Genomic DNA, 21876 nt, shown 5'->3' on the forward strand with positions numbered 1-21876 from the left:
TGCTCCTTTAAAAATATCACTCAGGGTACTGGAGAGGGGGTTCAGCGGTTAAGAGCACTGGCTGCTCTTGCAGAGGACCCGAATTCCCAGAACCCAACATGGTGGCTCACAACTGGCCATAGCTCTAGTCCCAGGGGATCTGATGTTCACTCTGGCTTCTCTAGACACCAGGCACACATGTGGTACCCAGACATACATGCAGGTAAAACATCCTTACACATAGAATGAAATCAAATAAAAATTCCACTTAGGCCAGGCATGCTGGCTCACATCTCTAATCCCAGCCCTTGAGAAGCTGAGATAGGAGAATTCCCGATCAAACCGACAAGTAGGGCAGTGAGATGGCTTAGCGGAAGTCTGCTGGCCTGAGTTTGACCCCTCCACCCCCCACTCGAGAGCCCTCCTGGTGAAAGGGAAGAACAGACTCGTACAAGTTATCCTCTAATTTCCACACATACACCACAGCATGATGCATCTGTGCCCGTATACATGCACACAAATAAATAAATGATAGAAAAGGATGAGTAATGATGAAAAATAGAAAAAGAACATTTATTCAATGTGACCATACTGGGAAGAGGAACAGAAAAAGAGGCCCAGGGATCCCAGAATCATGAGGGTTAGGTTTAAAGATTTGTTTTATTATTTTCAATTATGGGGTGTGTGTGTGTGTGTGTGTGTGTGTGTGTGTGTGTGTTGTGCACATGAGTGCAGGCACCCACAGAGGCCAGAAGAGGGCGTTGGGTCCTCTGGAGCTGGAGTTACAGGTCATTGTTAGCTGACTCGCGTGGGTTCTGGGAACCGAACCCCAGTCCTCTGTCCAGTGTTGGAGTATGTGGACCATGTGGACCTGCCTGGCCCCTGCCAGCCCCTTTCCTGTCTAAACAGGGCTTCCCCATCTTCTGCTCCTTGTGCCCTGAAACTGCCAGCATCCGTGATTGGCTCCTTTTCAGTAAATTGTTGAGCACAGGTTTTCCCAGGCCTGAGTGTGGCCATCAGGTAGGTCAGTCTCCAGCTCTGGAAACTTGGACACATCCTTTAGCCTCTTCTGTGAAATGAGTTGGGGACAATTGAGTGACAGTGAGCGTTTACTGTTTACAGTCTACACAGTACTTTGCCTAGCTAATTTGTAGCTAAGGTCATTATCATTTTGTTTTGTTAATATTGTTAATTGCCTGAATGCTCTAGAAGCCACTGCCCGGTGACCTTTTGTGGTCCTGGGGATGGAACCTCTGACCTTGCCCATGCTCAGCTAGGGCTTAATCACAGAGTTGCACCCTAGTCCCACAGGTGACTTGTATTCAAGAGCAGAAGAGCTCTTTGGAGGAAGGGCAGTCCTTTCCTCTGGGACTGACATTTGTAAACTGCCTGGCTGTGACATGGGTTGGACTGAGTCAGGCCAGAGATGCTTCTGCCTCATCTTACGGTATGTGCATCGTTGGACATTGCCTGGTGCAAAAGGGGTGGCAGGAATGTCCGATGCCAGTGGAGGTCCCACCTCGTCCCTGTGAGCCTGCCCCCTCTTCACTTGAGGCTGGCACTGCAGGAGTGGGTGGACCACACATTGCTGTCAGAGGGTGGAGGGGAAGGGCTGCCTTTGAGTCCTGGTTCTGTGATGTGGCTGGCATCTTCTACTTGCCAGTAGCCCCTGGTCTGGCCACTGACTGTCTCTGAGGATAGTGAAGGGTGTCATACAGCGTGGACCTTCCCAGAAGTAAGGCGCTAGGGCTGGGTCTCCATGGTTCAAGGGAAATGGGGAAAGAAAGAAACTCAGGTTTAACGTGTTGGGTAGCACAGGGTGACAATTTGTTGATCCATCCAGAGAGAGGAAGCCCGAATTTCCTGACCTGCTCTGTGCCCGGCACTGGCCATTCATCCTCATGTAGCCGAAAGGAGCCTGTGGCTCAGCAGCTCAGCCACCTGTCCCCTGTCACATAATAAAGTGGCAGGGCTGAAGAGGAAACCCAGATTTTTCTTACCGAAACTTGGGGGGAGGGCGGGTTTCTTCTATCTTGACCAGGAAATGATTTCACATTTATCATGCAGAAATACCCTTTGTAATAGAAAAAAGCTGAAGGGGTCATGGGGACCAGTCTGGCATTCTCCCAGGGCCTTCCTGCCTGCAGCTGAGATGCGCTGGCTGTCCCTTTAAGTCGGGTTCTCCTCGGGATTGCCGCAGCCTGAGGGGGAGGGCTAGGGATGTCTGCGGGGAAGATTTCCCCAGCAAAGCCTTTCTCCTTGCAGCCCAGCCAGCTTGCCAGTGACGTCCTCACAGCTTCTAGATTTTCCTTTTCCTCACAAGCCGCTGAATCATTCACGGGCCGGAGTCGGCTCACCAGTGGGGCCGTCAGGCTGCCGCTGGGTGGAGTCCTCCGGGGAGGCATCCCCAGCCTCTCTGATACCCGTGGGTGGGGGTGGGGGGCGCCCAGGGAGAAGGGGCAGAGCATTCCAGCCTTGTCAGCTCTCTGACCAGAAATGCAGGTGGGGAGGACCAGGTTTGACCAAGGTCAGAGCCAGGGCCAGGAGGGCCCCTTCTCACTCCTCTGGCCTCCTCCTGTAGGGTGCTTCAAGGATGACCGAATCGTCTTCTGGACGTGGATGTTTTCCACCTACTTCATGGAGAAACTGGCCCCCAGGCAGGACGACATGCTTTTCTACGTGCGCAGGAAGCGAGCCTACCCGAGCAGTGAGAGCAGCGTCGATGGGAGGAAGGTGGGTGACCCCCCCATCCCCCCCACCTGTGCCCTGAACATCCTGTAGGGGCTCCTTCCCTCCCTGCAGTATTCGTGTGTGGCTGAAGGGAAAACCACACTGAATACCCAGCACATTTGAGGGACCCAGGAGACGGTTACCAGTGGCTTACTTCTGGGTTTCTCCATGTTTTTGCCATGGCTCCAAAAGGCAGTGATCGTGTCTTTGAGGAAACTGAGGCTCAAGGTCCAGCTGATGTGGCCAGCCTCTTAGAGTGAGTTAGTGAATGGAGGTCCAGGGCTTTGAACCCCAAGTCTGGGGCACTTCTCAGGGTGGGCAGGGCAGTAGTGGGATGGTGGTGATGGTGATGATGGATGGTGGTGATGGTGGTGATGGTGATGATGGATGGTGGTGATGGTGGTGATGGTGATGATGCATGGTGGTGATGGTGGTGATGGTGGTGATGGTGATGATGGATGGTAGTGATGGTGATGATGGATGGTAGTGATGGTGATGATGGATGGTGGTGATGGTGATGATGGATGGTGGTGATGGTGATGATGGATGGTGGTGATGGTGGTGATGGATGGTGGTGATGGTGATGATGGATGGTGGTGATGGTGATGATGGATGGTGGTGATGGTGGTGATGGATGGTGGTGATGGTGATGATGGATGGTGGTGATGGTGGTGATGGATGGTGGTGATGGTGATGATGGATGGTGGTGATGGTGATGATGGATGGTGGTGATGGTGGTGATGGATGGTGGTGATGGTGATGATGGATGGTGGTGATGGTGGTGATGGATGGTGGTGATGGTGATGATGGATGGTGGTGATGGTGATGATGGATGGATGGTGGTGATGGTGATGATGGATGGATGGTGGTGATGGTGATGATGTTGTCCTTCTCTGACTTGGTCCTTACTGTAAACTAGAGGGAGCACTCAGGGCTATCATTGGTCTTTTGAACTCCCAGCAGCTGGGCAAATAGACAGATGAGGAAACAGGACTTAGAGAGAAGTGACTCACCCAGGGCATTTCATCTTCTAAGTGTGGCAGTGTGGAGGAGTTCGTGAGACAGACTTTGCATGCTTTCTTGTCTTTTCAGATTTTTTTAGTCGTTTATAGAATGTTTAAGCAGCCCACGTGTTTGGCATGGGAATAATTTGTTTGCCTTTAAGGATAAACAGTGGTCAGGCTTTGAGCCTGGTCTGGGACTAACAGCTTGTCTGCTACCAAGCTCCCTACAGCTCAGGCTCTGTGGTTTCTTAGTTATGGCTCACACACTTGAGTGTTGGGGGCTCTTTCCTGTCATGTGCCTGAAGAATGCATTTGCTGTGAGTGGACACCCCTGGGTGCTTGCTGCAAAGCAGGCCTTTGGTGGCTTTCTTGGCAGGCTGGTGTGTGTGTGTGTGGGGGGGGTGGCCTGCAAGGAGCCCATGAACCACTGGCCAGAGAGTTAGAAGAGCCAGGGGAGGGTAGGATCTGGAGATGTGGGTGATGCTGGGGCTGGACTAGGGCCCAGGAGTGACAGGTGGGTGGAGCAGGAGATGCTCTGTGGGAGAGCTAAAACTGAGACCTGACTGGTGGGTCCCTCTGGCAGCTTTTGGTAGTGGCACCAGTGAGGCAGGAACTTTCTCAGTAGGAGGGCAGCCCTGGGCCCCTTAGTCCTGCCCCCTACTGCCATTGAAGTCCAGATTTCTCCCCTTGATCAGTACTATGGCTGTGGCCCAGACCCAGACATCTCTGGGACTTGGAACAGATAGTAAGGGCCCAGCCTCCCACTGGATACATGTGACGCTGGGATGTTTGGGGTGATGTGACCACAGAGGTGCCCTTGGCAGGAAGGGACAAGTGCTAGGGAGCCTCTGCATGCTGATGACCCAGCACCAGTCCCTCTGGGAGTAGACGTTGCTTCCACCCAAGGTTTACCTTGGGATGAAGGTCCTTGGAGCAGCAAGACTGTGGACCCCACCTCTGGCTCCAGCCACTTCAGCCTGTCATCTCTGAGGACAGGCACATGTCTGTCTTTCAGGTGGAACCTACGTGGCGGTTCTGGGAGAGGTCATTGAGATGCAGGGGGAGGAGAGGGCAGGCAGGTCTGTGTGTACTGTTGAGGGGCCAGGTTGAGAGGAAACTGGGATGATTAGTTGATGGCAGTAGGGTGGAAGAGAAGTAAGACAGGAGTACTCCTTGGGAGAAGCAGCCCTGGGCCCAAGATGGAGAAGTCTGTAGCTGGAGGGTCCCTGGGGTTATGTTGAAACACGATTGAAGATTTAGGGGGTGTTGAAGTCAGCAGAGGCAGCCTGGGTCTAACAGGGGTGCTGAGTAACAGTGAGCCACATGGAAATGGCTCTTTCCTCAGCACTGATAACACAGACATGACTCAGGCTGCCCACTGTCTTTGGGAGACCCTCAGTGGGTGGGCAGCACCATATAGTGGGAGCCACAAAAGGTGACATCTGTCTACGGGACTGTAAGGCAGCTGTCCACTGAAGACATACCCGGGGTGGGAGTAGTACCTGTGTGGGAGGTGAGGAGGCCAAGCACATTTGACCCAGGGTGTGCTATAACTTAGTGTGTGACCATTTGTGACATCATGCCAGCAGAGCACCCTGGCCTCAGAGTGATATGTGCAGGGAGAAAGAGTCACCAGATGTCAGTGGAGTGAGACCGAGAACAGCCGTAGTCTTGCTGCTCAGATGGCTCTGTATAGGCGTTGGGAAGTGGGGACCCTCCTCCCATACATCCTCTTGGTGCGTGGTTGGCCTCCTGCTCCTCTGTATGGGTCCCAGGGAGGGCTGACTGGGTGGTGTCTGGTACAGGGTTTGGAGGACCAGGCGTAGGGTCAGGCAAGCTCAGGTCCACTCAGACCGGACATCTTTTCCAGCCTGGCAGCCTGCAGTGTGGCCTGTAAGGGGCAGGCTGGGGGTACACCCGGGAACCCCAACCTACCAGGAAACAGAAGCCAGGGCTGCAGAGATGTGGACTCCAGCGCCTGCGCACTAGGAGTGTTCTGCGGCAAGCGCTGCACCACCTCCCACCCTTCCCCATCCTGCTGGTACTGGTTGTCACGGCAACCAACCAGGCTCCTTGCCTAACTGAGGAGGGTGGGTGGGCAGAGCCGAGCTGCAGTGTGAGTGGCTGGGTTACTGGAGTCCCCACACCCTGCTGCAGGATCACGTTGGGGATCTGGACCGGCTTCCCCCAGTGTGCCCTAGATTTTCTGCAGTCTTGCTGTGCCACCCCTGGACGAAACACTCCCTGTTCTCAGCCCATTTTGTCTTTGGCACTGATGAGCACTGGCATCTGTTTGTGTCCTTGTCTATGCTGGTGGCCTCCTACTGACACCCTCAGCGGTCCTGGAGTAGAGATTACCCCAAACCTACTTGGAAAACCAGAGCTCAGAAGCAGTGAGGGTGTTTTTCTGGTCCCACAGCGTCCAGTCTTGTGTTTTCTCTTTTGGTAGCTTTTCTTGTGTGTGTGTGTGTGTGTGTGTGTGTGTGTGTGTGTGTGTGTGTGTGTGTGTGAATCAGGATCTCACTATGTAGCTTTGTCTGGCCTGGAACTCTATATAGACCAGGCTGGTCTCAAACTCACAGAGATCTGAGTACTAGGATTAAAGGTGGGTGCCGCCACATCCAGCTGGTAGCTTTACTTGATTGTGATGTACACGCAAGGGTGTCCAGGTTAATGGCCTTTTGTGTGTGTGAGTGCTGGGGTCGCCAGCCTTCAAGATCCAGAGACCCAGCATGACCAGTATGCCCAAGGGGCCTTGGCTCCAGCAGCTCCCTCCCCTCCTGGGCTTAGCTGGACTTCTGCCACTTAGGAGGTTCGTTTATCTCGAGCTAACATGGAGCTGCACTGTATCCTCTGGCTGCTTCTCAGTCCCTTTTTCATGGAGATGTGTCACTGTCCTGCTGACCTACCACAGGAGTGCAGTTGTGCTATAGGTGTTTCCCTGCCCGGGGGCACTGAGCCAGTGGCTGGTGAGTGCCCGCCTGTGTGGGCTCTCCTGCAGGAGAGTAAACGAGATGAGTACTAAGCATGGCACAACCAAGCAGGGCAGTGGAGTGAGACCAGGGCAGGCAGTGTGGAGGCTCCCAACTCAGAGTTTGGGTGATTCCCACAGCCACACAGACCATGGGAGGCAGGAGTCCCACCCCTATGGCATATCCTATTGCACTGAGGCATCTCTGTGTGGATCCCAGCTCTGCCCCACGGGCACACAGGCCTCTGTTCCTGTAGGGCGCCCCAGAGCTGTCCAGCAGGAGGTGACTGTTGTCTCTTGGCGCTGACCCTGTAGGAGCCCTCCTGGGCCTAGTTCGGACCCTGAGCTCAGGACCCCTACCGGGACAGCTTGCTTTCAAATCTGCTTTTGATTACTTATGCCTGGAGTAGGAGTAGCTGGGGTTCTTCTCTCTCTGATGAGCGTGTGGCGTGTGATCTCTAGCCTGTTTGATCCTCATCAGTAACAGTGGGATTAATGGCTCCTTTCTTGCAGATAAAAGGTTAATAATTTGTACGACATGGAGACTAGCCTCTGCTTCCCACTGCGAGCCCAGTAGATGTTACTGTCACTGGGAACTTGGGAAATACGATGTCTTAATTATCACAACTTGGAGAGGGAAATGCTTTTTCTGTTGTACAGATTAGAAAACTGGGCCTGCAAAGGAAGGAGAGGTGGGCACTGGGGATGGGATCTTTGTATGTTACCACCTGCCTGGTACAGCAGTCAGAGCAGCAGGCCCCAGTGGACCGACCCTAGAGTCTCCCTCTGTCCTGCACCACAGGCCGAGGCTGAGGCTGAGGTGGAGGTGGAAGTGTACCGGCGGGACTCCAAGAAGCTTCCAGGCCTGGGAGACCCTGACATCGACTGGGAAGAGAGTGTCTGCCTGAACCTCATCCTGCAGAAGGTATGGGCCGGGTGGTGATGGCTGCTCATGGGTCTGGGGGATGTGATTCCCCCCCCCCTCCCCCGCAACACACACACTGTGCCTTCTTCTAGCTGGACTATATGGTGACCTGTGCTGTGTGCACACGTGCCGATGGAGGCGACATCCACATTCACAGGAAGAAATCTCAGGTGAGCCCTTCCCTCCCTCCCTCCTCCCTCCCCCCTCCCTCCCTCCCTCCCCCCCTCCCTCCCTCCCTCCCCCCCTCCCTCCCTCCCTCCCTCCCTCCCTCCCTCCTCCCTCCCCCCTCCCTTCCTCCCTCCCTCCTTCCCTCCCCTCTCCCTCCCTCCCTCCCTCCTTCCCTCCCCTCTCCCTCCCTCCCTCCCTCCCTCCCCCCTCCCTCCCTCCCTCCCTCCCTCCCTCCTTCCCTCCCTTCCTCCCAGTAGCTGTCCAGGAAGATGTCTCCTCCTCCTCACATTCCCTCCCCTGAGGTGAGGGGTTGACTCCAGGGGTCTCGGTCACATGCATGGCTCCCGAAGAGAACATCCCTGGCCATACCTGAGGTGGCTGTCGCATCCAGGCTGGCTTCTCAGCTCTCTGCTTTGCTTTCTTTTTAGCAAGTGTTTGCGTCCCCCAGCAAACACCCCATGGACAGCAAAGGAGAAGAGTCCAAGATGAGCTACCCCAACATCTTCTTCATGATCGACAGCTTTGAGGAGGTGAGTGCTCACCACTGGACACGTTCCCCATCCTCTTCTCCTGGGGGCAGGGCGGGCGGGGCGGGTGTCAGGCTGAGGACCTGCAAAGCCTCCCGGGAGACATGGGCAGCAGGAGCAGGGAATGGTCTGGGTGACAGCCAGTGAGGCTCCCCTCCTCACAGTGATGGACTTAGACAAGTCCATCCTCCCTGCTCCGGGCCTTGGTTTTATTATTCATCTATAAAGTGAGTGTCATGACCTTGAGACCTACTCAGGTGTCAGGGTCGATGACCTGAGGACTTCTGGGTGGGAGTGTGCATCCTAGATGCTGACAGTAAGTGCTGCCTGACCGGACGGCACCGTCATCTGCCGCTCTGTGAATGGCTGCCTCCACCCTGCCCAGGGCGTCAGAGGACATGCCTTCAGTTCTGAGGCCAAGCCTTTGTTTCAAGATTGGCCAAATGTGCTCCGGACACATTAACTCACTGAAGGAGTGGAGGAGTGGAGGAGGGAGGCTGCCATTCCACTTCCTGGTCTGCTTGTCTGCCAAGGCTGATGGAGTGTGTGTGTGTGTGTGTGTGTGTGTGTGTGTGTGTGTGTGTGTGTGCCATGGTTCTTGGAAGTTCCATGAAGGTGGCCATGGCTTTCAGGGCCCCTGTGGGCTCTGATGGTGTCTGAAAATATACCCGAGGCTCAGGAAGATGATGTGGCCTCCATGGGCTCACACTGCACATGTGTTTGCCCCTGAGTCTCTCACCTCGAAGCTCACACCTGGATGTCAGATATTAGGAACAGCAGCTCGGGAATGTGGCAGGGTGTGGTCACTGCCCGTGTCCAGTGGTGTTATCCCAGGAAGGCAGTCACAGTCACATTAGCTCGGGCAGCCAAGCTCAGAGTAAGGTGGGCTGGACCAGGCTGTGACGAAGGAGGTCCCCAAGGGTCCCCATAGTCCTTGTAACTTGAACTCAGTATTAGGAAGTCCGATGAGGGTCTTGCTGGTGGCTCAGCTCGGCGTGGGGTGTCTTCCTCCAGTCCCAGACACCCCGCTGTTGCACAGCCCTGCCCCTCAGGGAGGCTGTTCCTACCCTGAGGATTGGAGGAGGGGGATGGCGGACATGGGTGCCTGTGGGCAGGTCCTCATCTGTGAAATGGGATCCCCTTCTCCTCCCTGATTCTCTCCCTCCTCTTTTCCTTCCCCCACTTCTCTGTCTTGAGACACATTGTCTATACCCCAGGCTGACCTCAAATCCTGCTCCTTCTGCCTCAGCCCAGTCGGGGCCTGGTGTGGGTGGTGGCGCCGACCGAGGTGGCACCGAGGTTTGTCACCTCCGTCTCTCTCCCCCCCACCCTCAGGTTTTCAGTGACATGACCGTAGGGGAAGGAGAGATGGTCTGCGTCGAGCTGGTGGCCAGTGACAAAACCAACACGTTCCAGGGCGTCATCTTTCAGGGCTCCATCCGCTACGAGGCGCTCAAGAAGGTGTATGACAACCGCGTGAGTGCAGGGCTGCCTAGGGGTGTGCGTCCAGGCCCTTGGCTCCTCACGGCCCCCCGCCCCCCGCCCCCCAGCCTGCATTGCTGAGGCCACCCCACATGAGGGCACCAGCCAGTGCCATACCGCCTCTCCCTTACTGCTGGTAAGGAGTACTTAGCCCAGTCCTGGGGACACTTCCAAAATTAACCCTGACTAATACAGCAGAGGAAGGAGTCCGGATGAACAGGCCACTCTCCTGTAGCTGATGCTGTCTGGCCTGAGGTGAAGTTAGGCCCAGGGTTAAGGCCCTGGCCAACAGTGTGGGTGTTCAGGGCTGTGAGAACAGCCTTGGCCAGGGATCTGGAACACACGCCATACTAGACCGGCTTCCCCGTGCCTCAGCCTCCCTCAGGATGACTCAGAGATGGTAATACTGGCCGCTGTGTCTGGAGAGAGAGGGCCTGTGGAGCCGCTCTTCACTCGGTGCTGACGGGGTCCTGTCCCACCTACCACAGGTGAGTGTGGCAGCTCGCATGGCCCAGAAGATGTCATTTGGCTTCTACAAGTACAACAACATGGAGTTTGTGCGCATGAAGGGGCCTCAGGGCAAGGGCCACGCTGAGATGGCAGTCAGCCGTGTGTCTACTGGGGACACGTCCCCCTGTGGGACCGAAGAAGACTCAAACCCAGCATCGCCCATGCATGAGCGGGTAAGGGCTGCACAGCGGGGGGCGGGGGGGACTTCCTGTCCCTCCATTCACTTCCTCACCCCACAGCCCCCAGGTGAGGGAGATGTCACCAGCTGACCTCCACGGCCGATGAGGAATCCGAGGCTCTGAGAGGGGAGGTGCCTTGCTTGAGGTCACCCTGCAGGTTCATACCCAGGCTCAGGCTGATTCTGCTGCTTCCCTGAGCTGCTCTGCCCTGAGGCAGTTCCCAGGGCCAAGAACAGAGGAAAGCCACTAGGAGCTGGGCCTGGTCCCTGTCCCTGTGGACCTGCTGGGCAGCTGCGGCCACATAGCCGTTCCGCAGTGAGCCAATAGGAGGAGGAAGAACTGAACCCTGGGTTGTCCCACGAGGACACCCAGGAAACACAAGGCTGGCTCTGGGCCTGGTCATTTGTTTAGGGTAGTCTGTTAGCAGTATCCCCCGGCAGGCAGGATTCTGTCTGGGCTGCCCCGCCGCATCTCTGAGGGCTCAGCGTAGGCCTCAAGCCTTGCTTCCATTGAGTTCTCTCTCTCAGTCCTTAGCGGGGAGCTGATGTCAGTGGCCATGTAGAGACCCCAGGCTCAGGCTCGAGAAAAACTCTGCCCATGGAGTCAGTGTTCAGATGTCACTCAGAGCAGTGGGTGCATCAGTCAGCCCTCATCCAAGAGCCCCGGTGGGCCGAGTTCTAGGATCCGCTGCTCATGTGACCTTGGCCGAGTCCCTTCTTCCCTAAGCTTCTGTAGTGAGGTGTGAACCTGCTTCCCGAGGTGTGGGGTCTCCAGGGGCACCGCTCACGGCTCATGCCTTGCATGGGGCTTGGCCCTGTGAAGTGTCCCAAGTGGCAGCCACGGTGGTTACTGTCCACCTGAGAGGTGACTCTCGAGTGGACAGTGCCTGACCAGCTGCTGCTGGGGTTAGTTCCTGGGCGCCTCTTTTTCTTTCTTTTGGAATCTTCTATACTTAGTGTGTTTTATAAGCCAAACGAAACCAAGAAATGCCGGGAGATTTGTAAAGGGTTGAGCACCTCAGGCAGGGGTCCTCTTGTGTTTTGGAATGGAGGTGTCTTGGATTCTGAGCTCCCGGGTGACAGCCTGCTTCTGCCCAGTTCTGTGTTGCACTGGATGCTGAAAGGTGTGCGTGCGCAGATGTGCAGAGGTGACCCCCACCTGGGCAACACTGGGCACTGTTCGCTGAGTGCCCACAGATGACTCAGGAGACCACCCAAGCCTCAGTTGTCCCACCTGCCAAGTGGGAGTGGCCATGAGGGAATGAGCTGGCCCTTAGCCGTGCCCTTCATAGCAGGGAGATGTGGCGCCCTGGGGAGGAGTCATGAGGTCATACAGGGCTCAGGGCCACTGCCCATGTACACACTGTTGCTTGTCTTCTTGTCCTAAGGGGTCACTCGTAAGCAGTGTACAAGAAATGCAGACTGTGTGTATTGTGGTTTCTGGTATTTGTTTTTTTATCTTTTAAAACCTTCCCTGACTTGAGGGAGGACCGTCTGGAGCCCAGCAGCCGCCGGGACTTTGGTGGATGTCGGAGCTATGACGAGGAGGCCGATGGGGCCCCGAAGTCTCGGTCTCAGCTCATCTTGCTGCTCCCGATTCTTGTTTGCGTGGGGAGGAGGGAGGGGATGGGCCAAGTTCCCTATGCCTGGAACGCCCTTCCCCCCCTTCTTCACCTGGCGAACTCCTACTCGTCCTTCAAGACCCAGCTCAAGCGGCACCTCCTCCAGGAAGCCTACTCTGATTTCACAGGCTGTCTGTTCCTTCCATGTCCTGTGCTTCCCTTTCTCTGTCTCAGCAACCGGCATGCAGTCTGTGGTTGTCACTTGAGTCTGTCACCCCCAGCAGACTGTGAGCTCCTTGAGGGCAGGGGATCTATGTCTTGTGCCTGTCTGTGCCCACCTCACCCCCAAGTGAGTGTGGAGAATGTTGGTGGCCGGGACCGAATGTGCTTGGAAGGGAGGGGAGGAGACGACGGGCAGAGAGCTGCCTGAGCACTTGTGAGCTGGGCTAAGTGTAAGAGGGAAGGGCCCCAGGGGGTGACCTGGGGTGTAGTCCCAGTGGCTTTGGGCAGGTCAAGGTGGCCATTTGTGTGCCTTGTCTGCTGGTATGTGACGGGCATCGTGAACTGCTGTGTTGGGACATGGTCGGAATGACATGGTAGTGTTTCCACCACGCCCCACAGCCTGCCACCTGGCATTTGACAGCCCCTCCTTTGTGTGGAAATGTGTAAGGGTGGCCCTTCTGTCAGTTCTGCTGGCAGCCTGCTCCCTCCGTAGGCAGGACTGGCTGCTGCTGTGTGTGGCAAGCCCCTGGTGCCCAGTGCCCCTCATCCAGGACAGGTGGCCCTCAGGCCAGGGTCAGCAGCTGTAACTACAGCCCCCGCTTGGGCTGGCTTTGATCTGAGTGGCTTTGGGGCCTCCTGCTACACTTGTGACTTGGACTCCTTGTTCCCAGGTGACCTCCTTTAGCACCCCGCCCACCCCGGAGCGAAACAACCGGCCCGCCTTCTTCTCCCCATCCCTCAAGAGGAAGGTGCCCCGGAACCGCATTGCAGAGATGAAGAAGTCCCACTCAGCCAACGACAGTGAGGAGTTCTTCCGAGAGGACGACAGTGGAGGTGATGGGCCTCACCTTCGTCCTGCAGACTAACGGCCCCTGCGCTGGCTTGCGATCACTCATCTTTGCGGTCATTTGTGCATGTGGCCACTCATTCTTGCGTTCGCTCATCCATGCATTCATGCGCTCTGCCTCCATGAGCCCTGTTTTCACACTGTCCGCCCACCTCATATCCAGAGGCTCTGGAGCTTTCTGCGGACCTCGGTGCACATCACGGGCTGTCTTGCTCTTCTTCTTCTGCTTCCCAGGCCAGCTTTCCTCATTCTAGAACCTTTTGTCCTGGGTGAAGCTCAGGGTTTCTCTGTTACCTCTGTCTCCTGGTCTCCCGCGAGTCACCCTGACTCACAGATCCTTCCCTGTGGCCCCACCAATGACCTTCTGGTGTCTGCCCAGAGGTCCCTGGAGCCCTTGGTCCCACCCACTCATCTGCTCTGTGTACACAACCCCCTCCCCAGTGGTCCGTCACTGCCAGTGAGTTGTGTAGCTGTGGCACAGGACTCCGCAGTCTTGGACCAGGAAAGCTAGTGGTTGGTGGGTAAACTGGCCACTCCATCAGTCTTGTGGGAAGTGGGGTTCAGGGAACAGACCCCCTGGGTTGGGAGTTTCTGAGGGAATGCCAGCATCCCTAACTGTCCCTCACAAGCTGGTACCATGCCGGTTCCACGTTGTGTTGAGTGGCTGGAAGAGGGAAGCTTCACTGGGGTGAACCCTGAGTACTTTCTGGACCAGGCCCAGGGAGAGGGGGGCCCTGGCAGACAGGACAGTGCGAGGGCCTAGAAGCAGGGCTTTGGGGGTGTGGATACTGGTGGGGAGCACTTGTGAGTGGCATCAGTCTAGAGGAACAGATGTCTTGTTGCCCCTCCCCCATGCTCCCTGACCCATACTGGGACACTGACCTGCCCTTCTCCCCTGCAGCCGACCTGCATAATGCCACCAACCTGCGGTCTCGATCCCTGTCCGGCACGGGACGGTCCCTGGTTGGGTCCTGGCTGAAGCTGAACCGAGCTGATGGAAACTTCCTTCTCTATGCACACTTGACCTACGTCACCTTACCACTGCATCGGATCTTAACAGGTACATGAAGGCAGAGCCCTTCAGTACAGCCCTTCAGTGGGCTGTAGTTTCCGTAGCCAGTGGCTTCCCTCCACCTGTGTCCCTGATGTCCTCACTGGCCCTTCTCTCAGTGGTGGCAGGTGGGTGTTAGCCCCAGAGTCTCTGTGGGGGTCTTATTCCTCTTGGCCTCTGCATCTACACTTATCCATTGCTGGTGTGGGAGGGCAGGGTGATGATGGCGTCTGTAGCCTGTGAGGCCTGATCAGAAATGGTGGGTGTACATGGCAGCTGTGGCTCCCTCCCAAGAGTGTCCTCACCCCACCTGCTCCCTCCTGTCACCCTAGACATCCTGGAAGTACGGCAGAAACCCATCTTGATGACCTAGTGTGTGTGGAGCCTGCACAGAGCCCTGGCCCTGCCTGGCCCTGGGAATGCTGTCAAGTGCCTACCTGTCACCGCCACGGGGTCTTCTGTGACAAGCCAGCGCCGGAGCTGCAGCCAGGCAGGGCCACTCGACTCCTGGGGCCAGGGCCGACTCCATGAACACCAGCCCAAACTGAAGTGCCTCCTCCCTTGCTGGCTCTGCTCCCACCATGTCCCGCGCTCAGCCCCCTCAGCCCGTCTCTGGAGAGCCTTCTGCTCCCAAAGAGGGCCAGAGACACTAAGAGGTCAGAGAGCGTGAGGGGGCTGCCAGCTTCCAGAATGTTCTTAGACCTCCCGACCTCGACTCCATCCCCCTGCCGGGGCTCTGTGCCAGGCCACTGTCCACACATCCTACACAAAGCCAGTTGAAGATTTTGTAATGCAGTCCTGACGGACTTCAGCTCGCCAGTCAGTCCCAACTTGTTCTCCCGTAGTCATTATTTGTCGCCGTGGGTTCCAGCTGGGAGTCACAGGACATGAGCTGCTTGTCGGCTGGGAATACCTCGCCCTATGCCTAGCTCAGAATGGGTCCCAACCTCCAGCTGGGCAGACAGGCCCCGATCCCCCAGAATGGCCTTTGCTTCCATCCAAAGAACACCGCCAACACACACACCTCCGACCCCGAGATGTCCTGCGTCAATCTCGGCTGGAGGGACGCAGAATTTGGTTCTGAAGGAATGCGGGAGGGAACTTCTGCTGAGGGATGTCTGATGGGGACCGGGGTTGGAAGCCTCCCAGGAAGGTTTTTAGGCAGAATCACCCTGGGGCCAGAGCTCAGGGCAAGGCTGGTGCTGTCCCCTCTGCCTCCATGCTTTTGGTCAGCATGCTGGTCTTGTCCTCAGCCTGGCTTCCTAGGCAGAGAGGAGCAGACTGGGCTGCTCATGAGCCCACGTTGTCCTCGGTGAGTGCAAGTGGCCATGGGTCACCAGCCCAAGGCTCACCCTGGCAGTGTGCTCTAGCTGAGGCCTCCTCTACCCAACTCGAATAAACTGGAAGCTAGGCCTCCTTTTGCCGCTGGGTTTAGTGTCCCAGATTCTGGAGAAATCAGCAGTGTATGTAGAGCTCGGCCCCTCTGGGCTGTAGAGCAGGAACAGGAGCACGGCTCCAATCCTTGGTCTTTGGGAGTGGGGACTACTTTGGGGCTTTCTCTAGATTTTGTATGTTGTTATTAAAAGCGAGCTATTGCATTTCATTCTGCCTCAGTTTGCCCACCTGTAAAATGGGGCTGATACCACCTACCTCACTGAAGTCTCCAGGGTTCAAGTGCATGGCTGGGTCAGGGCTTGAGACCACCTATCATTCTGCATAGCTCAGGCTGGGTCTTAGGAGTGGGTGTTAGGTGGCCAGGAAGCTCGCCTCTCCTGCCTGCTCTGAAATAACTCCTTCCAAAGGGACAAGTAGTGGGTAAGTTTAGACACTGATCTTCTGCTGGAGCCTGGGTCCATGCTGTAGTCTAACCACTGAAGCAGACTCACATCCTGCCCCAGAATGCCCGAGTACCTCAGGCCTATGGGTGTGGCCGTGCAGTCTAGGGTTTCCATTTCTCCTGCAGGGGGGTGACTGCTGTCCCACATTTGTTTCTAGGGAGGTCATAGCAGCCTGCCACTTCAGGACCCTAGCCATTCTGGGGTCTGAACACTCTGGACTTGATCTTGGGGGAAATGCAGCCAGGTGTGTGTTCTGCAGAAGACTGAGGCTGTCCTAGACCATAGCAATTTTGTGGCTTCTCTTTTCAGGGAGTTTCCCTCTCCCAGAGCTTAGCCATGTTCTCTCGGCTGGGCTTGGGCAAGACTGGCTTCTCTAAGCTGGGTTAACTGTGAATACAAGTGCTTCCCAGGTTGTAGGAAGGTACAGTCTGTGTCATGCTACTTGGCTCTGTGTGGCCCATGGAAGTAACTGATATCCACAGGCCCATTTACAATGCTTAGGTACCATCATTCCATTTATAGAGAAGGAAAGCACCCCAGAGAGGCTGAGTGAACTCCAAACTGAACCACAGGAACAGTGGAAGGAGGCAAGCTTGTTCTGAGCCCCAGTCTATGGTTGGAACCGCATGCTGTCCCTGAGCACACAGCCAGACATTCGGTCAACCTTCCCCTTTCTCCAAAGGGTACTTTTGAGTTCCAAACATGTTGAGGCTCTTGAGAACTGGGATAGAATTCTGACGTTTACTTTTTCAAATCGCTGACATCAGAGGGCCAGACATGTCTGCAAATCTCAGTACTGAGGCTGAGGCAGGACAGTTCCCAGCTAGCCTAGGCTACATAGCAAGACCCTGTCTCAAAGTCTGAGAGTGACAAGTGACAAGCTGACAGACTGACTTCTAAGACCATCTTTCCTTTTCCTGGGAACATGCCTGTCCTCACACAACACAGTGACACATGGCAGCTGGAATCCGAGTGCAGCTGTGTTTTGAGGAAACCTTGGTGTCAGTCTTTAGGACACTAAGAAGCAAGCACTGTTTGCTTTGTGCTCTTTGGAGGGGGCATCTCTGTTTCTTAAGGCCGTGTCCACCTTACCTCCTGGGATCTTGCTGGAATCCCAGCCTACAAAGGCAGCCCAGGCTCATTTCTACTCCAAAAGATTATTATCTAAAACATAGGCAAAAAATAAAGTAAGCCAGGTGTGGTGGAGCACACCTTTAATCCCAGCACTTGGGAAGCAGAGGCAGGTGGCTCTCCATGAGTTCGAGGCCAGCCTGCTCTACATAGTGAATTCAGGACAGCCAGGGCTACATAATGAGACCCTGTCTCAAACAAACAAACAAAAAAGTGTTTTCATTAAAAGACATCCTAGCCCCTATGTAGTTTGTCTAGTCTAATAACTATAAAAATTTTTTTTTGACAGTGTCATAAGTAGTCTGAAGTTTTTGGCCAAAACTCTGGATGTATTGAGTTTGATGATTTAGGTCCAGTTCATTTTCAGGTTAGCTTCACAATCCAAGTATCTTGACAGCACACGGCTTCTCTGTTCAGGCTCTCTCTCTCACCTCTGCATCATTACACAGGACTGTCCCCTGGATGTAGCCTCCCTAAGAAGTAAATATAACACCCAAAGGACTAAGGGCTCTATGAGACATGAACATACACAGGAGTCGCTGTCCCTGGCATGGTGTGTCCCTGGTGGGCCTGAAGACTAAGGGTAAAAGATCTTGAGGTTGAACAGAAGTAGCCTTTGGGGGCATCAGCAATGGCCCTTTTGGGGGAGTAGCCGGAGTGCCCCCTGTCCCTCTAGGTGAGGAGTGGCAGTACCTGAAAGGCCATCACTGATGAGATACTGACAGGAACCTGCAGGTCTCCACTGGCCACTGCTGGCAACACCACGCCAAGCAAGTGACTTGACAGCTCATGGCTGGGGTGGGGACCTGAGTTCTGCAGCAGGTAGCTCCTCACAAGGGGAGGGAGCCACGGCCTGCTGACAGTTTGTGTTTACAGGTTTCTGTTTCCAAGGTGATTTCAGACCATGAGCTAGCAATTGTGTGGTGTGTGTGTGTGTGTGTGTGTGTGTGTGTGTGTGTGTGTGTGTGTGTGTGTTTGGTCTGTTTTTGAGACAGGGTCTATGTAGCCCAGGCTGGCTTCAAACTTGCTGTCTAGCAGAGAATGACCTTGAGCTAACTAATGAACCTTCTGCCTCCACCTCCATGTGCTGGGATTACAGGCTTACACCACTGTGCCTGGTTTTATGCTGTGGTGGGGGTGGAACCCAGGGCTTTGTGCCACTGGGCACGCACTCTTACCAGCTGGACTGTGCCCCTCGGTGCAGTCCTTTCTACCTTCTTTTGACTTCAGCCCCTTACTTTGTAAGTCAGGAAACTTAGATGCAAATAGCAATCTTCCCTCTTCCAAAATTACATGAGTAATTACACCTACAAAAATTGTTTTTTTTTGTTTTGTTTTTTGTTTTTGTTACTTCAAAACTTGTGATTTCTACAAAAAACATTTCAACGAAGACATGAGTACATTGAATGAGTTAGTGTACGGATTGCAAGTGGCTTGCCCAGGACACCCGTGCTCACCCACAGAAAGCCTCTCAAGGCAGGCTTTCCAGCAGCTGTTGACTTTGCTTTATGATTTCACCGTTCTTTGAGACGTTGCTTTGCCTTTTAGAGACACTGAAAATGAGTTTTCTTAGAAGTGACCCTGGCCCGTACCTGTTTCTTTTAATACACATTTCAGGTTAATACAGACACTACAGCAAGTCAGGGAATGACCTTGACTTTGCGGCAAGCTTTGCCACAGACACTGTTCTGAATGGTTCCCGCTGGGGTTGACAGGCCACCCCGTGCACTGGCTGTCCTGCTGGCTGCTGGTCTGTGAAGACCCTGTGAGGGGACAGTGACCATGCTGGCCAGAGGTGTAGGCCTTTCCAAAGCTATCACATGATGCCTTTTGGGCTTGGTTCTGTGCTCCCATGAAAATACACCCTGGCAGGGTTTGGACCGAAACTTTCCAAGCTTTTCTAAGAATCCCATAAAAACCCTTATGGTAGTGGGAAGATGGCTGGAATAGAAGTTGGAACCTAGTGAGTTTAGGAAAAATCCTGGCAGGTGCCTTACTGTCCCTGTCACCCAGCACCTCTGACAGTGGGCTGCTGAACAGGCACCTGTAATCATCACAGGTTGATAATATCACAGCCACCTTTCACGCATAGGGAGCATGCCAAATGACTTATGTCACAAGGAACTGGGCCTAATATACTATATACATTGGAGTTAGGAACTGCAGTGGAGGAGGAGTGGACACGGGTCTGAGAGAACACAGTAAGGAATCAGCCCCTACCCTAGAAACACCAAACCAGGAGAGCCCTGTGAACTGGAACCTCCAACTGTAAGGTGGTAGGAAGGAGGCGTGGGCTTAGCAGGTAAGTCACGCCTCCTTGCTATCCCTGGGTGGCCTGAAGTCTCTGCCCCAGATGCTGGCTGCAGTGCGGGCCTTCCAGCTTCCCAGATGCTGTGGGAAGAGAGTTCTGTCTCAGGTCTTTTATCCGGACCCATACCTTTGAGGAGCAGCTGTCAGCCCTATCATGGAAGAAAATGCTCTGAAAAGGAAAAACTTCCAGAACATATGGAGAAAAGAGCAATGTAAAATAACGTACTCCTTGTAGCTCATTGTATATACCCATGTCACCTGGAGACATCGGACTTTGTGCTTGTTAAAGTGACAGAAAGCTGGGAAACTTAAGGAAGGGAAAGCTTGCTTCGGGGGGGATGGGTAATAAAAGAAAGGGTCCTGTTCTGTTCTTAACAATGTCACTCACTGGCCTCCTGTAGCCTCATGTAAGCCAACAGGCTAGCAAGACTTTTCTCTCCTCTATGTGGATGGCTCTTTCATTTTGGAATCTGACTTTAATAAAGCAATCAGGTTGCTCAGTTTGAAATAACCATTGTTTCTGGTGAGCTTTGATTATATTTTTAATGAACAATTTTACTCAAAAGACTTAAGCCAATTCCAGAAACCACTGAAATTGAGTGATTCAATGGGCACACTGGAAAGGGCCACATAGATCGGGCCCCTTAGCAAGCCATGACACCCCCAATACATCCCTTCAGGTTCACCAACAATGAAGTTAGACAAGGTCATGTATAGAGGTCAGCATAGTTCCTGGGAATGCTGGTGGTCACTGCCATTTACTCCTAGGATGTGCTAACAGGTGTTTATTTCATGGCTGTACCTGGATTACAGGGAGGGAGCTTGCCGGCTGGTAGTGGTCAAGTGCAGCTGTGTGCCAGGTCATCTGGTCACATACAACGGCTGGTACTAGTTGTGTGATTGTACAAAAACCACTAACAATATCAAATAAAGACTGGGCCTTAACCTGAGCTTCTGGTTCAGTGGGCTTAGGGGGCCCCAAAAGCTGTCAGTCCTGGAAAGTCTGTGGGAGCCCACACCAACTCAGCCAGTTTCCCCAATGGCTCAGGGACAGTCTTACTCTTCAGGAAGCACCTGTCACTTGTCTCAGTTCAGAACCCTGGGGACAGCATTCCATTACCTTCTTTTTCAACTAGGAAACACCTTGTAACTTAGACAATGCTGTGCTCCTTAGCAAACTTGAGAATCTGAACACAGTTCCAACACATCACCGAATGGACTAGAATTCAGTGTTACTTCTGGAGGAGAAAGCTAGCCTCCTCCAGCCCTAGTCTGGGGCTCTGCACCCCACTTCAGAGATGCTTCTGCACACTACTGTCACGTGCCTCTTCTCCACTGATTTGCCAGGGTATCAGAAACAAACCAGTGTCACACGCCTGGGGTTAACTTTCCATTTATTCACATTTCATGGATTGGTACACTTCCTCACAGGCTCATTCAAAAGCTCACACACACTGAGATTATACTGTCTGACAATTCAAGTATTTTAGCTTTAGAAAACAATTTCCTGTTTAAGGTAAAAAGCAGATTATTCCATGTGATTGTTAAGAAGTCTTACATCCCCTTTACAAATCTGTCCTCAGTCTTATGATTGCTTCTGGAGAGTCCGAGGTGGCCTTGTGCAGAGCGTGGGGCTAGAAGATGCCTGAAGAGCTCCCAACTTCACCTATGGGTAACAGAACAGGTCATTTCCTTAAAATCCCCCTTCCAGAATGAGACTTGGTCTGAGCCCATAGCCTGCAGCCTCAGGGGGGCTGTTTCTCATCTTCAGAAATAGTAACAACATAACAACAAACTGGTAAGAACAGACTCCTTAACCTTCAAAAGGTAGAGGAAGCTGTCAGGGAAAACCCTGACAAGGTGGTATTTTCCCTCGACTCCGCAGCAGGTATTATTTTTTTTTGGCACGCAGCATGTACAAAATAGGATTTAGAACTGAAACTGTAAAAGAGAAATCAGCCCATCAGCAGTTGGGCCTGTCACTAACAGCCACAGCCCATACGGTGTGGCTCCGAGGAAGCCAGCACAGGGCTCAGACTTTGTTTACTGGGAATGTGCGAAAGAAAGCGGGAGATACAGTGTGGCCCAGGCTCGGCGTCTGCCTAGATGCACCCTGACCACAGAGAACACATACTTCCTCAGGCAAATATATGAAAGACTTTAGATTTTCCAACTGGAGATAAAAACCGCAGTTCATATCAAACATACAAGAGGCAAATTTTAACATGTTGAAACATAAATGAAGTTTAAGCCATGAGTTGGAACCAGCTACTAACACAGTGGAGGGAGAAGACAGCCCTCCAGGGGCCAGCCTCCCTGGGACACAGACATTATAGTGACTCACACTCAGGTTAAGTGCAGAGTGTTGAGCCAGCTCCTACAGCACAAGGACAAGACACACTGAGTTCCGGGCACACCACCTCTCCCCTGTAATTCTCGCT

General features: G+C 54.0%; 1 protein-coding gene across 2 annotated transcripts in view; it reads left to right on the top strand.

The window, feature by feature from the left end:
- Positions 1-15759, top strand: part of Kiaa0930 (KIAA0930 ortholog) — a 40805-nt gene extending 25046 nt beyond the window's left edge. The window contains exons 2-10 of one of the 2 annotated variants that reach the window (XM_059247704.1): positions 2561-2712; positions 7487-7609; positions 7702-7779; positions 8206-8307; positions 9640-9780; positions 10275-10469; positions 12930-13092; positions 14007-14165; positions 14489-15759. In XM_059247704.1, coding sequence (XP_059103687.1) covers positions 2561-2712; positions 7487-7609; positions 7702-7779; positions 8206-8307; positions 9640-9780; positions 10275-10469; positions 12930-13092; positions 14007-14165; positions 14489-14529 — 1154 coding nt within the window. In that variant the 3' untranslated portion in view covers positions 14530-15759. Of the gene's footprint in view, positions 1-2475; positions 2713-7486; positions 7610-7701; positions 7780-8205; positions 8308-9639; positions 9781-10274; positions 10470-12929; positions 13093-14006; positions 14166-14488 lie in introns of those variants that run through there. The other variant, XM_059247703.1, reaches the window with a different exon arrangement.
- Positions 15760-21876: the final 6117 nt, after the last annotated feature.

The sequence above is a fragment of the Peromyscus eremicus genome, chromosome 20 (genome assembly GCF_949786415.1).
Source record: "Peromyscus eremicus chromosome 20, PerEre_H2_v1, whole genome shotgun sequence".
Classification (NCBI taxonomy): domain Eukaryota; kingdom Metazoa; phylum Chordata; class Mammalia; order Rodentia; family Cricetidae; genus Peromyscus; species Peromyscus eremicus.